The 15845-nt window shown below is 47.6% G+C and overlaps 1 protein-coding gene across 5 annotated transcripts in view; it reads left to right on the top strand.

Moving 5' to 3' along the window:
- The first annotated feature begins 3913 nt into the window (after window positions 1–3913).
- Window positions 3914–15845, top strand: part of MTMR14 (myotubularin related protein 14) — a 53247-nt gene continuing 41315 nt past the window's right edge. For all 5 annotated transcript variants that reach the window (XM_030801726.1, XM_030801723.1, XM_030801722.1 and 2 more), the window contains exons 1-2: window positions 3914–4216; window positions 8056–8204. In XM_030801726.1, coding sequence (XP_030657586.1) covers window positions 4058–4216; window positions 8056–8204 — 308 coding nt within the window. In that variant the 5' untranslated portion in view covers window positions 3914–4057. The remainder of the gene's footprint in view (window positions 4217–8055; window positions 8205–15845) is intronic.

Genomic DNA, 15845 nt, shown 5'->3' with positions numbered 1-15845 from the left:
CACCCAGGCTGGAGTGCAGTGGCATGATCTCTGCTCACTGCAACCTCTGCCTCCTGGGTTCAAGTGATTCTCCTGCCTCAGCCTCCTGAGTAGCTGGGATTACAGGCATTCGCCACCATGCCCGGCTAATTTTTTTTTTTTTTTTTTTGATACGAAGTCTCGCTCTTGTCCCCCAGGCTGAAGTGCAATGGCGTGATCTCAGCTCACTGCAACCTCTGCCTCCCAGGTTCAAGCGATTTTCCTGCCTTGGTCCCACAGGTAGCTGGGATTACAGGCACCTGACACCACGCCCGGCTAATATTTGTATTTTTAGTAGAGACAGGGTTTCACCATGTTGGGCAGGCTGGTCTAGAACTCCTGACCTCAGGTGATCCAACCACCTTGGCCTCCCAAAGTGCTGGGATTACAGGCATGAGCCACTGTGCCTGGCCTAATTTTGTATTTTTAGTAGAGATTGGGTTTCTCCATATTGGTCAGGCTGGTCTTGAACTCCCGACCTCAGGTGATCCGCCCACATCCGCCTCCCTAAGTGCTGGGATTACGGGCAAGAGCCATTGCGCTTATAGACAGATAAGGGCTGAAGAAAGCACAAACAACACAAAGTGGATTGGTCATTTCTTTTTTTTTTTTTTTTTTTTGAGACGGAGTCTTGCTCTGTCACCCACGCTGGAGTGCAGTGGCGCAATCTCAGATCACTGCAAGCTACGCCTCCTGGGTTCACGCCATTCTCCTGCCTCAGCCTCCCGAGTAGCTAGGACTACAGGCGCCCGCCACCACACCCAGCTGTTTTGTTTTTTTTTGTTTTTTTTTTTTTAGTAGAGATTGAGTTTCACCATGTTAGCCAGGATGGTCTTGATCTCCTGACCTCGTGATCCGCCTGCCTCGGTCTTCCAAAGTGCTGGGATTACAGGCGTGAGCCACCGCGCCCAGCCAGATTGGTCATTTCAAAGTAACTTTCCTTGTAGGGCAGGAACAAGGAAACAAAACAATAGAAAAATAATGGATTGGGCCAGGCGCCGTGGCTCACACCTGTAATCCTACCACTTTGGGAGGCTGAGGTGGGCAGATCATCTGAGGTCAGGAGTTTGAGACCAGCCTGGTCAACATGGCGAAACCCCGTCCCTACTAAAAATACAAAAAAATTAGCCGGGTGTGTTGGTGCACACCTGTAATCCCAGCTACTCTGGAAACTGAGGCAGGAGAATTGCTCGAACCCAGGAGGTAGAGGTTACAGTGAGCCGAGATGGCGCCACTGCACCACTGCACTCCAGCCTGGGCGACAGAACAGCGGGAACTCGTCTCAAAAAAAAAAAAAAAGAAGAATAAGAAAAATAACGGATTGATTAACATCAGGTTACTTTTGTTGTAAGGATTAAGGGCAGAGGAAAGTTCATTATCATGCTTATTGAAAGTGGCCTGTTTGGGAAATATCTGTTATCTCTCCAGATTCTCTGAAGGTCAGATAATTTAGTTTCAGCTTGGTAAGATGTAAGTTCAGTAGGAATTACTCCATTTTGGTTCTTAGTCTTGTTTGTTAGGATCTAGTGCAGGTGCTTTGTCCAAAATAATGGCCTATAATTTTTTTCTTTTCTTTTCTTTCTTTTTTTTTTTTTTTTTTTTTTAAGACAGAGTCTCAAGAGTCTCGCTCTGTCACCCAGACTGGAGTACAGTTTCGTGATCACAGCTCACTGCAGCCTCAACCTCCCCGGCTCAAGGGATCCTCTCCCACCTCAGCCTCCCAAGTAGCCTCTCAATGTGCGCCACCACACCTGGTTGATTTTCTTGTAGAGATGGGGGTCTCACCATGTTGCCCAGGCTCATCTCGAACTCCTGGGCTCAGGTAATCAGTTTACCTTGGCCTTCCAAATTGCTGGGATTACAGGCATGGGCCACCATGCCCGGCCTGTAATTTTTCTTTAACACCGTATAGTCCAGTCATTTCATTCCTTGGTGTTTAAGATAAATGTGCATATAGATTTGTCAGAAAATATCTACTAGGCCAGGAGTAGTGGCTCAAACCTGTAATCCCAGCACTTTGGGAGGCAGACGCGGGAGGATTGCTCGAGCCCAGGAGTTTGAGACTCGCCTGGGCAACATGATGAGACTCGGTATCTATAAAAAAATTTAAAAAGTAGCTGGGTGTGGTGGCACATGCCTGTAGTCACAGCTACTTGGGAGGCTGAGGCAGGAGGATTGCTTGAGGCCAGTAGTTGGAGGCTGCAGTGAGCCATGATCATGCCACTGTACTCCAGCTTAGGCAACAGAGTGAAATCCTGTTTCTAAAAAAAAATAATAATAATTAAATTAAAAACCAATCTACTGTATTAAAACTCTAGAAGCCAGGATAATGATTAACTGGGGGTGGGAGGAGTTGGGGGGGCAGGGTGGTGGGTGGTTGTTGGTGAGTGGGTAAATAGTGACTGAAAGTGGTCAGGAGGGGGCTTCTGGGGCACTGGTGTACATATCATACTTCTATTAAAAGTTTACCAAAAACGAATTACTTCCATTACATTCGTGAGACAATCTGAGAAAATGGAACCCAGACTGGGTATTAGACCACATTAAGGAATATTGTTAATTTTCTTAGACATGTTAATAGCCTTGTATTTTTATGTATTTTTTTGAAGTACTAATCTGTTGTGATAAATGCTTAAGTATTCACAGCTGAAATAGTATGATGTCTGGGATTCGCTTTAAAATAATTCCCTGGATGGGAAGGGACTGCTTAAACAGGATAGATAAGCAGATGTTGATTATTGTTCAAAACCAGTTAATGGGTACATGCGGGTTCATTATACTATTGTCTCCACTTTTGCGAATGTCTGAAAAATTCTAATAATAATAATAATAATAATAATAATGACAGGCTTTTCATCACAGAATTTCAAGGCAGTCGCTTCACCTCCCTGACTCCCAGTTTCTGCCTCAATAAAATAGGGCTGATGATATAATGCACTGTACTCACAGGGATGTTGTGAGCAGCAGGGGGAGAAAGGGTTTTATGAAATGTTGTGTTTTTGTTTTCTGTTTTTGAGACGGAGTCTCACTCTGTTACCCAGGCTGGAGTGCAGTGGCGTGATCTCAGCTCACTGCAACCTCCGCCTCCCGGGTTCAAGCGATTCTCCTGCCTTAGCCTCCTGAGTAGCTGGGATTAGAGGCGCGCGCCACCACACCCAGCGAATTTTTGTATTTTTAGTAGAGATGGGTTTTCACGATGTTGAGCAGGCTGGTCTCGAATGCCTCACTTCGTAATCTGCCTGCCTCAGCCTACCGAAGTGCTGGGATTACAGGCGTGAGACACCGCGGCCGGCTGAAATGTTTTAATATTGGTAACCACTGCCATTATGGTTTCTAGTACTAATTTGTTGCCTCCAAGCTTTCCCTCCTCCTCTCCCTGTAATTTTTTTTTTTTCTTAAGACAGAGTATTGCTCTGTCACCCAGGCTGGAGTATAGTGGCTCAATTTCTGCTCATTGCAACCTCAGCCTCATGGGTTCAAGCGATTCCCCTGCCTCAGCCTCCGAAATAGTTGGGATTACAGGTGGGTGTCACCATGCCCGGCTAATTTTTTTGTTTTTAGTAGAGATGGGGTTTCACCATTTTGGTCAGCCTGGTCTCGAACTCTTGGCCTCCCAAAGTGCTGGGATGACAGGTGTAAGCCACCACGCTCGGCTACCCTGTAATTGTTGATTCCACTTTTCCTCTGGTTCTTTTCAATGGTTCCTTCCTGCTACCCCCCTCCCCCGGCAGCCAAATGGTTGAGCCCGGCTTCCCCGGGGAAACCCCTTGGGGCGGATCACGCGGTATCAGCGAGTGGCCTCCCTGGAGAATACAAGGATAGCTCCGCGCCGGGGGCGGGCCAGTAATCGTAGGCGGGGCGCGGGTCCCGAGCTCCGATTGGCCAGGGCCGGAGTAAACATCCGGCGGGACGGGGCGGGGCCGGAAGTGGAAGTAGAAGGCGGTGGCTCAGGCGGTTCCGGAGGTTCTAGTGTCGGAGTTGGTGCAGGCAGGTGCCATGGGCCGGCTTGAGGCACACTGAGGGGACGCGGGGCTGGGCCATGGCCGGCGCTCGGGCCGCCGCCGCCGCTGCCTCGGCGGGGGCCTCGGCGTCTTCAGGTAACCAGCCGCCGCAGGAGCCGGGGCTTGGGGAGCTGCTGGAGGAGTTCTCCCGGACTCAGTACCGGGCCAAGGACGGCAGCGGGACCGGCGGCTCTAAGGTGAGACTGGAGGCGCGATGAGTTGGGGAAGGCCCCTAACTTTGGAAGTTACAGAGGAAAGGCAGAGGCCAGGGGTCAGAGAAAGGTAGGAGTGGTACCTCGCCGCTGAGGAAGAGGAGAGAGAGGAGTTCTCCAGGGTCTGGATCCGGAGTATAAGAGTCGGACTTGACAACCATAAAAGGAGGAACTGGGGTCAGAATGAGCCCAGCAAAGAGGTCCTTTTTGTTTGAGAAGGGGTCTGGAGGTGAGAGATCAAGCTGAGGGGCCAGGTTCAAATATCAGAGAGGAGGACCTAAGGAAGGCCTATTCCCTGCTTCAGGTGCCGTAGGTTGAGCTGTATCAGGGAAAAAGCCCTAAGAAAAATCTAAGAAAAACAGGGAGACGATTCCTCGGGGTCAGAGGTCAGAATGGAGCCAGGAGGTGAACCCAGTGTGCTGCCCCCTTATAAGGTCTCAGCATGACTTAGGCCCATCCCTTTCCTTCCCCTATAGAGCAGGAAGACAACACACACTCCCTCTCAGTTCCTTTATCAAAAGCAGGTCTCAGTTCCTCTTTTTCCTCCCTTTGGGATTTCCACCCAGTCGTCTTATCGCCAGACCTGGAGGGTTTCCTGTCAGCTCAGGCCATCCCCACCCTAAGCACTGGCTGGCAGTGCGGTGGGAATCTTGCCGACCCTGCTATCTCATTCCCCCACGTGGTTTTGGTAGCTTTAGCACCAAGTTTTGCAGTGGAATTCTGTTCCATCCTGCACCACAGAACTCTGATTTGGCCTCAGAAGTTACCCTGAGTTGCTATTCTGTAGTTGGCATCTGGTAGTCTCTGAAGTAACCCAGGGAAGACTTCAGTAAGGATTGGACTTCCTCACTCTCCAAATGGCCAAGTAATTTTTCCAAGTATAGTCTGGGGACCACCTGTTTAATGATATCTGAGTACTTTTAAAATTTATGCTTGTGGGGTACTTTGTGAAAACAGAGATTCCTTAGTCCCACCCAGTCCTACCAAGTCAGAATTTCTGGGGGTGGGATCTTGGAATTTGCTTTTTTTTTTTTTTGAGAGGGAGTCTCGCTTTGTCACCTAGGCTGGAGTGCAGTGGCGCGATCTCAGCTTACTGCATCCTCTGCCTCCCCAGTTCAAGCAATTCTCCCTGCCTCAACTTCCCAAGTAGCTGGGATTACAGGACCCCACCACCATGCCCAGCTAATTATTGTAGTTTTTAGTAGAGATGGAGTTTCCCCAGGTTGGCCAGGCTGGTCTTAAACTCCTGAGCTCAGGTGATCCGCCTACCTCAGCCTCCCAAAGTGCTGGGATTACAGGCGTGAGCCACCGTGCCTGGCTTTTTTTGTTTGTTTGTTTGTTTTGTTTTGAGACAGGCTGGATTGCAGTGGTGCAATCATGACTTACTGCAGCCTCGAACTCCTGGGCTTGAGCGATCCTCCCACTTAAGCCTGCCAAGTACCTGGGACCACAGGTACACAACACCATGCCTGGCTAATTTTTCTTTATTTTCGTAGAGACATGATCTCGCTATATTGCCCTGGCTGGTCTCAAACTCCTAAGCTCAAGCAATCCTCCCACCTCAGCCCCCCAAAATGCTGCGATTGCAGGCGTGAACCGCCACACCTGGCCAGTGAGAGTCTTTTGAGTGGCTGTAGGTCATTGGTTTTTCTGGACCCCTCTTCCAACTTACATGACCCTGAAGATTAGGGTTATCATAAGTTACACCTGATATCGGCTGCAGCTGCCCTTAATTATCTCTCCAGGCCTTCTGATCTCCTGCAAACTTAGATGTATATATATTTGTATGTATAACAATTCAGGCAGAACAGGGAGTTAGATCTGTAACTGAACAATCGATTGAGATAACTCACTACCTTTGGACTAACTTCTTGCAAACTTCTTTTTTTTTTCAGAGGGAGTCTCCTTCTGTCACCCAGGCTGGAGTGCAGTGGTGCGATCTTGACTCACTGCAACAACTTCCACCTCCCGGATTCAAGGGATCCTCCTGCTTCAGCCTCCCCAGTAGCTGGGACTACAGGCGCCCGCCACCATGCCCAGCTAATTTTTATATTTTTAATAGAGACGGAGTTTCACCATGTTGGCCAGGATGATCTCGATCTCTTGACCTCGTGATCCACCCGCCTTGGCCTCCCAAAATGCTGGGATCACAGGCATGAGCCACTGCGCCCAGCCTAATTTTTGTATTTTTAGTAGAGAAAGGGTTTCACCATGTTGGCCAGGCTGGTCTCAAGCTCCTAATCAGAAGTGATCTGCCCTCCTAGGTACCTCCTAAAGTGTTGGGATTACAGGCGTGAGCCACCATGCCTGGCCCTCCTGCAAATTTCTTGATGTTACAGTTCTTATGCCTTTTTTTCTGTTGTGTTTTTCTCTGAACTGTGATCAAAACAAGTAATTTTAGGGAGAGCTGTTTCTTCTATTTCACCAGCAAGTTGTGTATAAAGAGACTTCTCAGCTTTTACTGGTTGCATGGAATAGAGCTTGTAGGTACTAGTCTATGGCTAAAGAACGGGGAAGAGGACCAGTACAGTGGCTCACGCCTGTAATCCTAGAACTTTGGGAGGCCAAGGTAGGTAGATTGCTTCAGCCCAGGAGTTTGAGAGCAGCCTGGACCCCATCTCTATTAAAACATTTTTGTTGGCTGGGCATGGTGGCTCACGCCTGTAATCTCAGCACTTTGGGCAGGCGGATCATGAGGTCAGCAGTTAGAGGCCAGCCTGGCCAACATGGTGAATCCCCATCTTTACTAAACATGCAAAAAATTAGCTGGACACGGTGGCGCCGCCCGCACCTGTAATCCCAGCTACTCAGGAGGCTGAGGCAGGAGAATCGCTTGAACCCAGGAGGCAGAGGTTGCAGTGAGCGGAGATCACACCATTGCACTCTAGCCTGGGTGACAAAGCAAGACTCTTTCTCAAAGAAAAAAAAGAATGGGGAAGAGGTTAGGCATGGTGGCTCACACCTGGGAGGCTGAGGCGGACGGATCACTTGAGATCAGGAGTTCAAGACCAGCTTGGCCAACATGGTGAAACCTCATCTCTACTAAAAATATGAAAATTAGCCAGATATGCTCACTTGAACCCAGGAGGCTGAGGTTGCAGTGAGCTGAGATTGTGCCACTGCACTCCAGCCTGGATGACAGAGTGAGACTGTGTCTTTTAAAAAAAATAAAGGCCGGGTGCGGTGGCTTACACCTGTAATCCCAGCACTTTGGGCAGGCGGATCATGAGGTCAGGAGTTTGAAACCAGCCTGGCCAACATGGTGAAATCCCTGTCTCTACTAAAAATAGAAAAATTAGCCAGGCGTGGTTCTACGCACCTGTAATCCCAGCTACTTGGGGTGAAACAGGAGAATCGCTTGAACCCAGGACACGGAGGCTGCAGCGAGCTGAGATTGCACCACTGCACTCCAGCCTGGGCGACAGCGAGACTCCATCTCAAAAAATAAATAAAGAATGGGGAAGCTGACCAACAAAGGTAGTGGATTAGTGGCAGTTTCAGTAACCTGGACCAAGAGTTCTTATGTTTTATGGGTTGTAGACCTCTTTGAATCTAATGAAAGCTGTAATCCTCTCCCCCAAATGCTCAACACCCACAATTTCAGATTCATTGTTAGGGGGTTAAGAATCCTTCCTGAAGCATACAATATATGGGTTAATGAACTACACGTAGGGCCTGTGGCCTAGCATCACATCTTCCCAGCACAGAATAATTATCACCAAGGCACATGTCTTTCCCAGTGACCTCTTAGGCCATGGACCTCCTAATTCTCACCCTCAGAACCCCAGAATTCTCTTTGTGTTCTGGTCTCCTTCTCTGTGCAGGTTGAGCGCATTGAGAAGAGATGTCTGGAGCTATTTGGGCGAGACTACTGTTTCAGCGTGATTCCAAACACGAATGGGGATATCTGCGGTCACTATCCCCGGCACATCGTGTTCCTGGAGTATGAGAGTTCTGAGAAGGAGAAAGACACGTGAGCATCATGTGACTGTAGTGTGCATGCCTGGGGATTCCGTGGCAGCTAATCCCTGTGGCCAGGAAGTCTGCAGCCGGGCAGGGCAGACTCACTTTCCCCAGGTGTTAAGCCTTACTGGCATTTTTATTTACTTCAAGGTTGGACAAGTCAGACTGGCAAGGTGGCATGGCATAGAATGAGGGGTTGGGAGTAACAGCCCTTGATAGCTGTTTCACTTCCACCCTAGAGCTCATTGTACTAAGATAGCTGACTTCACACTTCACTTCTCTGAATATCAGTGTCCCTTTTTTAGAGAGTGTGAGTGGGAGGTACACTGTGTCAAGACAGGCTTACCAGCGTTTACCATATGTAGCACTTAAGAGCCTAAGGTCTAGAGTCAGACTGCTTGAGTTCACATCCTGATTCCCCTGTTGCTGGCTGTGTAACTGATGCTGGGCAAATTATTTAACTGCTTTGTCCTTAGTTTTCTTATTGGTAATTCTCTACCTCATGTTAATTAGTCCTTTTAAGGACTAACTAAAATTTTAGAAAAGTGGTAGTGCAGTCCAGATGATAAATGGGGCTGATAAAAGCCTGACATGTACGTTATAAGAATTAGAAATAAAAGCTACCATTTATGGTGAGCCTACCAAGACCTGAGTACCTTATGTGGGTTAACAGTTTATACCAGAGCAGACACAGAATGCTTGGTGCAGGATGTGGCCTGTAGGTAGTCAGTAAATGGTATAATTATTTGATACTGATAAGTAAACACAGCATGAGGCTCTAGGAAGTGCTATATGTTGATCTCAAAGTTTGCTCTCCTAATCTCCCTACTTCCTGCTGATTTTAAGGGAATTTCAGGAGCCGTTGTCAGCACTATCTGAAATCCTGGCCCCGTGGGTGAAATGTTGTGAGGAGTACCGCAGCAGTCATGCTGCATAGTGCAGTAGCCCGTTGCTACTCAAAGCAAGACTAGCAGTGCACTCGATAACTTGTTAGAAACACAGAAGCTCAGGTTCCAGAGCCACTGAGCCAGAATCACAGCAGAACAGGATGTCCAGGTGATTCGAATGCACTACCAGGTTTGAGAAGCGCTGCCATAGGCCAACTGGGGAGAATGGTTAATTCTTCCTGGTGTTTGTGTGCCTGGGAAGAACTGGAATTGGAAGGATGAGCAGGAGTTTTCCTGAAAATGTCCTTAGTGATCAACTCATATAGGATCTTGATCATCAGGCCAGGGAGTGTGAACCTGTGGGTTGTGTGTGGATATCAGTGGTTTTATTGTGCTAGGAACCCCTAAGCACTTACTAAGATTATGGATTCTCGGTTTGGCCTAGTGGCTCATGCCTGTAATCCCAGCCTCCTTGGGCGGATCACCTGAGGTCAGGAGTTTGAGACCAGCCTGGCCAACATGGTGAAACCCCCATCCCTACTAAAAATACAAAAATTAGCTGGGTGTGGTGGTGGGCACCTGTAATACCAGCTACTCGGGTGGCTGAGGCAGGAGAATCGCTTGAACCCGGGAGGTGGAGGTTGCAGTGAGCCGAGATTGTGCCACTGCACTCCAGCCTGGGCAACAGAGCAAGAGCAAGACTCCATCTCAAAAAAAAGATTACAGATTCTAGAATCTCTCCTGGGCCTTCTGGAATCAGAATTTCCAGTCTACATTCTGTGAGAGCTCCCTTGATGTCTTTTTTTTTTTTTTTTTTTTTGAGACAGAGTCTTGCTCTGTCGCCCAGGCTGGAGTGCAGTGGCACGATCTCGGCTCACTGCAACCTCTGCCTCCCAGGTTCAAGCAATTCTCCTGCCTCAGCCTCCTAAGTAGCTGGGATTACAGGCGCCCGCCACCACACCCAGCCAATTTTTTTTGTATTTTTAGTAGAGACAGGGTTTCACCATGTTGGTCAGGCTGGTCTCGAACCCCTGACCTCGTGATCCACCCGCCTCGGCCTCCCAAAGTGCTGGGATTATAGGTGTGAGCCACCGCACCTGGCCTCTTGATGTCTTAAATACACTATAGCTTGAGAACCGCTGCTGCAGGCCATGGGGAGCCCGAGAAGGTTTACAGCAGAGGAACAACCCAGTAGGAGGAGTTTAAGCACTAAGCCTTGGTTTCCTCATCTGTAAAGTGGGGATGTCTATAAGAGTGCCCATCTCGGCCGGGCGTGCTGGCTCACACCTGTAATCCCAGCACTTTGAGAAGCCAAGATCATGAGGTCAGGAGATTGAGACCATCCTGGCCAACATGGTGAAACCCCATCTCTACTAAATATACAAAAATCAGCTGGGTGTGGTGGCACATGCCTGTAATCCCAGCTACTCAGGAGGCTGAGGCAGGAGAATCACTTGAACCCAGGAGATGGAGATTGCACTGAGCCAAGATCGCACCACTGCACTCCAGCCTGGCGACAGAGTGAGACTCCATCTCAAAAAAATAAAAAAAAAAGAGTGCCCATTTCACAAGGTTGTAGTGGGGTTCTCTAAGAAAAGAGTGTTAAGGACTTTTGTAAATAGACCACAGAAATAGTATCACATCCTCAGTTATATAACCTAAGATCTCAGGATCGCCAAGCCTAAAGAATTGGGGTTTGTCATGTCCCTGTTTATTTATGGTTCTTAGCTCTTCCTTAATTCCTCCTTCCGGAATTAGGTAAACTTAGTTTCTTTTTTTTTTTTTTTTTTAAAGACAGAATCTTGCTCTGTTGCCCAGGCTAGAGTGCAGTGGTGTGATCTTGGCTCACTGCAACCTCCTCCTGGGTTCAAGAGATTCTTGTGCATCAGCCTCCCAAGTAGCTGGAATTACAGGTGCGTGGCACCACGCCTGGCTAATTCTTGAATTTTAGTAGAGATGGGTTTTAGAGATGGCCAGGCTAGTCTCAACTCCTGGGCTCAAACAATCCGCCTGCCATGGCCTCCCAAAGTGCTGGATTACAGGTGTGAGCCACCTCGCCCAGCCGGGTAAACTTAGTTTCCGTAAACCTTTAAGCTAAAGTTTCTCAAGAAGAGGTTTTTTTTGTTTTGTTTTTGTTTTGTTTTCTTTGTTTTTGCCTTGCCATTCTCTTCCTTCCCCTTCTTCCTACCCTCTTTGGTGCTGGCTGACTGGTGGTTTTACCTCTGTGCCCTGATGATGACATTCTGATATTAAGCTCAGCTGTAATCAAGGCGGGTTTTTTTGTTTTTGTTTTTGTTTTTAATTAAGATGGGTCTGGAATGCAGTGGCACAATCATGGCTTGCTGCGGCCTTGATCCCCTGGGCTCAAGTGATTCTCCCACCTCAGCCTCCCAAGTAGCTGGGAATATGGGCACATACCACCACTCCCAGCTGATTTTTTTTAATTTTTAGTAGAGACGAGGTCTCACTACATTGCCCAGGTGGGTCTCCTGAGCTCAACAGATTTCCTCACCTCGGCCTTTCAAAGTGTTGGGATTAGAGATGTGAGCCACCGCACCCAACAGAGTGGTTCTTTTCTATGTTGATTTTATGAGTGAATCAACTGGGGATCTTTCTACAATGCAGAGATTGAGAAGACCTGAGGTGGGCCTGCGATTTGGCATATTCTAACAAGCTCTCAGGTAATACCGAATGTTACTCTTCAGTAACATAATAGTACATTGAGGAACCTAGTGGTGGTTGCCTTGTAAAAGCTTTTCCTGGAAGGAAACAAGTTTAGTGTTGATCCCTTAAAGAGAAACTAGTATTTGTTGAGTACCTGCTGTTTGGCAGGTGTTAAGGTTTTACATGCTAGCTTAAGCCCTACAACTACTCAGTGAAGAAGACAGTATCACCACTCTTTTTTTTTTTTTTTTTTTTTTCTTTTTTCAATTTGAGATGGAGTCTTGCTGTGTCGCCGAGTCTGGAGTGCAGTGGCGTGAGTGATCTTGGCTCACTGCAACCTCTGCCGCCCGGGTTCAAGCGATTCTCCTGCCTCAGCCTCCCTAGTAGCTGGGATTACAGGCACATGCCACCGTGCCCCGCCAATTTTTGTATGTTTAGTAAAGACGGGGTTTCAACATCTTGGCCAGGCTGGTCTTGAACTCCTGACCTCGTGATCCACCGGTCTCGGCCTCCCAAAGTGCTGGGATTACAAGTGTGAGCCACCGAGCCCAGCCCTCACCGTTCTTTTATAGATGAAGTTGAAGCCCAGAGAAGTAATTTGCCTTTGCCCAAGATCACAGAGGTAGTAAGCAGAGTGAGGTCAAAAGCTATATTTCCTGACTCTGTACCTGTCTGCCTTTTGTTTCACCACCACGGCTCTCCCACCTTGTCTAGCAGAACCTCACAGTTAGGCCAAGGCCACTGTGGAACATCATTAACCTTAGAGGAGCTTGTTGGAGTTTGTTTTTACTTTTCACTCCTTGCAAGGCCTTAAAGTGTTACTGAAGTGATGTTGAGTGGGTGATGCCTGCTTGTTGAAAGGGGGGACTTCGGGTATGTTTGGGTGGGAAGAAATAGCATTTTTTGCTTTTTTACTGTCTGGCTTGGCTGTTACTATGATGCTGAATTAAACTGAATAGACTGAATAAAAAATAGACTGAATTAAACAGGGTAGAATTGGATTTAAGCAATGTTTTGGTCCTGTTAAGGAACCTCTCCAATTTGGTTCATCATCTGGGAATAGAAGCCTGGACAGGGATCTTTGAGTAGCTAAGACATGTTTGTCAACAGTGTTCATTCAGCCGCTGCTGTGTAGTAGACCTCAGGGATCAAGTTGGAAGCCAAATAGGTGAAGTCCTTACCAGTAGGTCTAGTGGGAAACAGAGGCCAATAAAGAAGCAATAACTGTTAATAAGAGCTGGGATTAGGGGAAGTACAGGTGAGGCCCTGCAGGATAGTGGTTAAAACCATGGGCCCAGTGGCTACCCACCAGAATTTAGAATCTCAGCTACCCACCAGAATTTAGAATCTCAGCTACCCTGTTTACCTGTTCTGTGACTTTGGGCTAGAGATTTCATCTCATTAAACTACCTCATCTGTAAAATTGGGTAAGTGAGGACTGAATGAGATAATGTGGGTGTAAGCTCTACTTTGTGCCTCTTATCTATTAAATAATAGCAGCAGTAACATTTATCTCAGGAAGTTTTGGGGCACATTATAGGAACAAGCCACCTAGTTTGATAAGTGTGGTGCCTGTCTGGGAAAGCTTCCTATTGGAAATATGTGATAACAGCATTTTCTTCTGTATTTGAAAATAGTTTGGCCAGGCATGGTGGCTCACGCCTATAATCCTAGTTACTTGGGAGGCCAAGATGGGCATTTCACTTGAGCCCAGGAGTTTGAGACTGAATTAAACTGAATAGACTGAATAAAAAAATAGACTGAATTAAACAGTCTGGGCAACATGGTGAGACCTTGTCGCTACAAAAAATGCATTAGCCAAGCGTCGTGGCATGTGCCTGTAGTCCCAGCTACCTGGGAGTCTGAGGTGGGAGGGTGACCTGAGCCCACGAGGTCAGCTGCAGTGAACCATGGCGCCACTGCACTGCAGCCTGGGCAACAGAGGAAGACCTTGTTGGGAAAAAAACAACAAAATCTCACTACCTGGTAACATCTTGCCAGAAATTTCAGTGCATACATTACAAATGTAAATACGGAAGCCTACATTTATCCTTTCGAATGTGAGTATTATGTGCCAGACACAGCTCAGTGCTTAGCACTGCAATAAAAGAATCCTAAGGACAAGAGATAATAAAAATAAAAACAGGAAAAAGTGAGAGAACAGAAACTGAATTGGTTCTTTTTTTTTTTTTAAGACGGAGTCTCATTCTGTTGCCCAAGCTGGAGTGCAGTGGCGCGATCTCTGCTCAGCGCAGCCTCTGCCTCCTGGGTTCAAGCAATTCTCCTGCCTCAGCCTCCCGAGTAGCTGGGATTACAGGCGCCTGCTGCCACACCTGGCTAATTTTTGCAGTTTTAGTATAGACAGGGTTTCACCGTGTTGGCCAGGCTGGTCTTTACCTCCTGACCTCAGGTGATCTGCCTCCCCAAGTGTGAGATTACAGGCATGAGCCACTGTGCCTGGCCAGAAACTGAACTGGCACTTGATACAGGGGAACCAGTAAAGGAACCACTGGTTGGCCCAACAAGAAAAGGTGGGTCATTACATTAAAAGACCTCCCTAGAGGAAAATACTGATGTGTCCTCCACCAGGGGTTTTTTGTTTGTTTGTTTTTAACAGAAGTTTAGCCTGAGAAATCCACCTTGGTTTTGAGGCCACAACTCAACCTGGGAAAATCAGATGTAGGCATTTAGGGTTCAGAGGGCTTGTATGAGCTAAGTGAGAGTCGGTTGCAACAAATGGTGCTGACCAGATATGTGACATCAGCCATGGGCCAAGTAAGTGGGAGGAAGGCCACTGTGGCAGTACTAAAGGTGCTCAGTTTTATATTCTCGTGGAGTCTAGTTAGGCAATTAATTGGTACTGAGGTGCCTTTTGATTTCATAGAGAAACCGGGTGAGGGGAAGGCAGCACAGTCTGGTTCTCTGTGAGCTTGTGTGCCTAGGGCTGCCTGGTGGGTTGCTGCCACCCTACGGGCACTTTGCTTTTTTTTCCCCCCCAAATGGAGTCTTGCCCTTTGCCCAGGCTGGAGTACAATGGCGCGATGTTGGCTCACTGCAAACTGACGCCTGGGTTCAAGCAATTCTCCTGCCTCAGCCTCCTGAGTAGCTGGGATTACAGGCACGTGCCACCACGCCAGGCTAATTTTTTTGTATTTTTAGTAGAGATGGGGTTTCACCATGTTGGCCAGGCTGGTTTTGAACTCCCAACCTCAAGTGATCTGCCCGGCTTGGTCTCCCAAAGTGCTAGGATTACAGGTGTGAGCCACCACGCCTGGCCACTAGATATATTTTAACTAAGAATTCGCAGTATTTTAAAGACTTTGTGTTTTTATTAACCATAACAGCATCCAGATACATTTAAAGAGGTACCACAAGTATGTGGGAGTCACTGATTTATTCCTTCTGAGATAATATTTGGGTGCATGTGTACAAGAGGAGCTGTGTAATAACACGCAGATTCCTAGAAGGATTAGGATGTGGAAGCAATTAAATTCCCTCTAGGAGTTGGTCTCAAAGCTCAACACTTTTAAGGAAGGAACATGAGTATTTTTCCTTCCCTCTACTTGGTTACTCTGCGTAGCTGGGAAAGCTTCCTGCTCTAACTTTCCTGCCTCTTGTTTCTCTTGCTACCAGAAGCTCTGACTGGCTGGGATGAGCTTTGCTAAAGGTTGGTAGGTGAGTTTATGAGAGCGGACCCTTATTTTAGGGAAGCGTGATTTGATATAGTTATGACTTGCTGGAGCTCGCTTCTAAACCTCACTCTCATGTTCTACAAGCTCACTTACCAAGCCCAGTGCGTTAACTACCACACGTCCCTATGTCACACATGGCTTCTCTTATGCCTCCTTTGCTCTGTGCACTGTTGGCCATATGGACTGTGAAAGCAGAGGCCTAGAGCCATGTGGACCAAGAAACGTCATCTCATTCTGCCCTCTAAAACAGCACTCCCCAACCTTTTTGGCACCAGGGACTGGTTTCATGGAAAACAATTTTTCCACGGCAGGGTGGAGAGAATGGTTTCAGATGAAACCGTTCCACCTCAGATCATGAGGCATTAGATTCTCTGCAACCTCAGTCCCTCACATGCGGAGTTCACAATA

The sequence above is a fragment of the Nomascus leucogenys genome, chromosome 21 (genome assembly GCF_006542625.1).
Source record: "Nomascus leucogenys isolate Asia chromosome 21, Asia_NLE_v1, whole genome shotgun sequence".
NCBI classification, from domain to species: Eukaryota; Metazoa; Chordata; class Mammalia; order Primates; family Hylobatidae; genus Nomascus; species Nomascus leucogenys.
The sequence above is the reverse complement of the archived record's forward strand: the minus strand, read 5'-3'. Positions and strand labels throughout refer to the sequence as shown.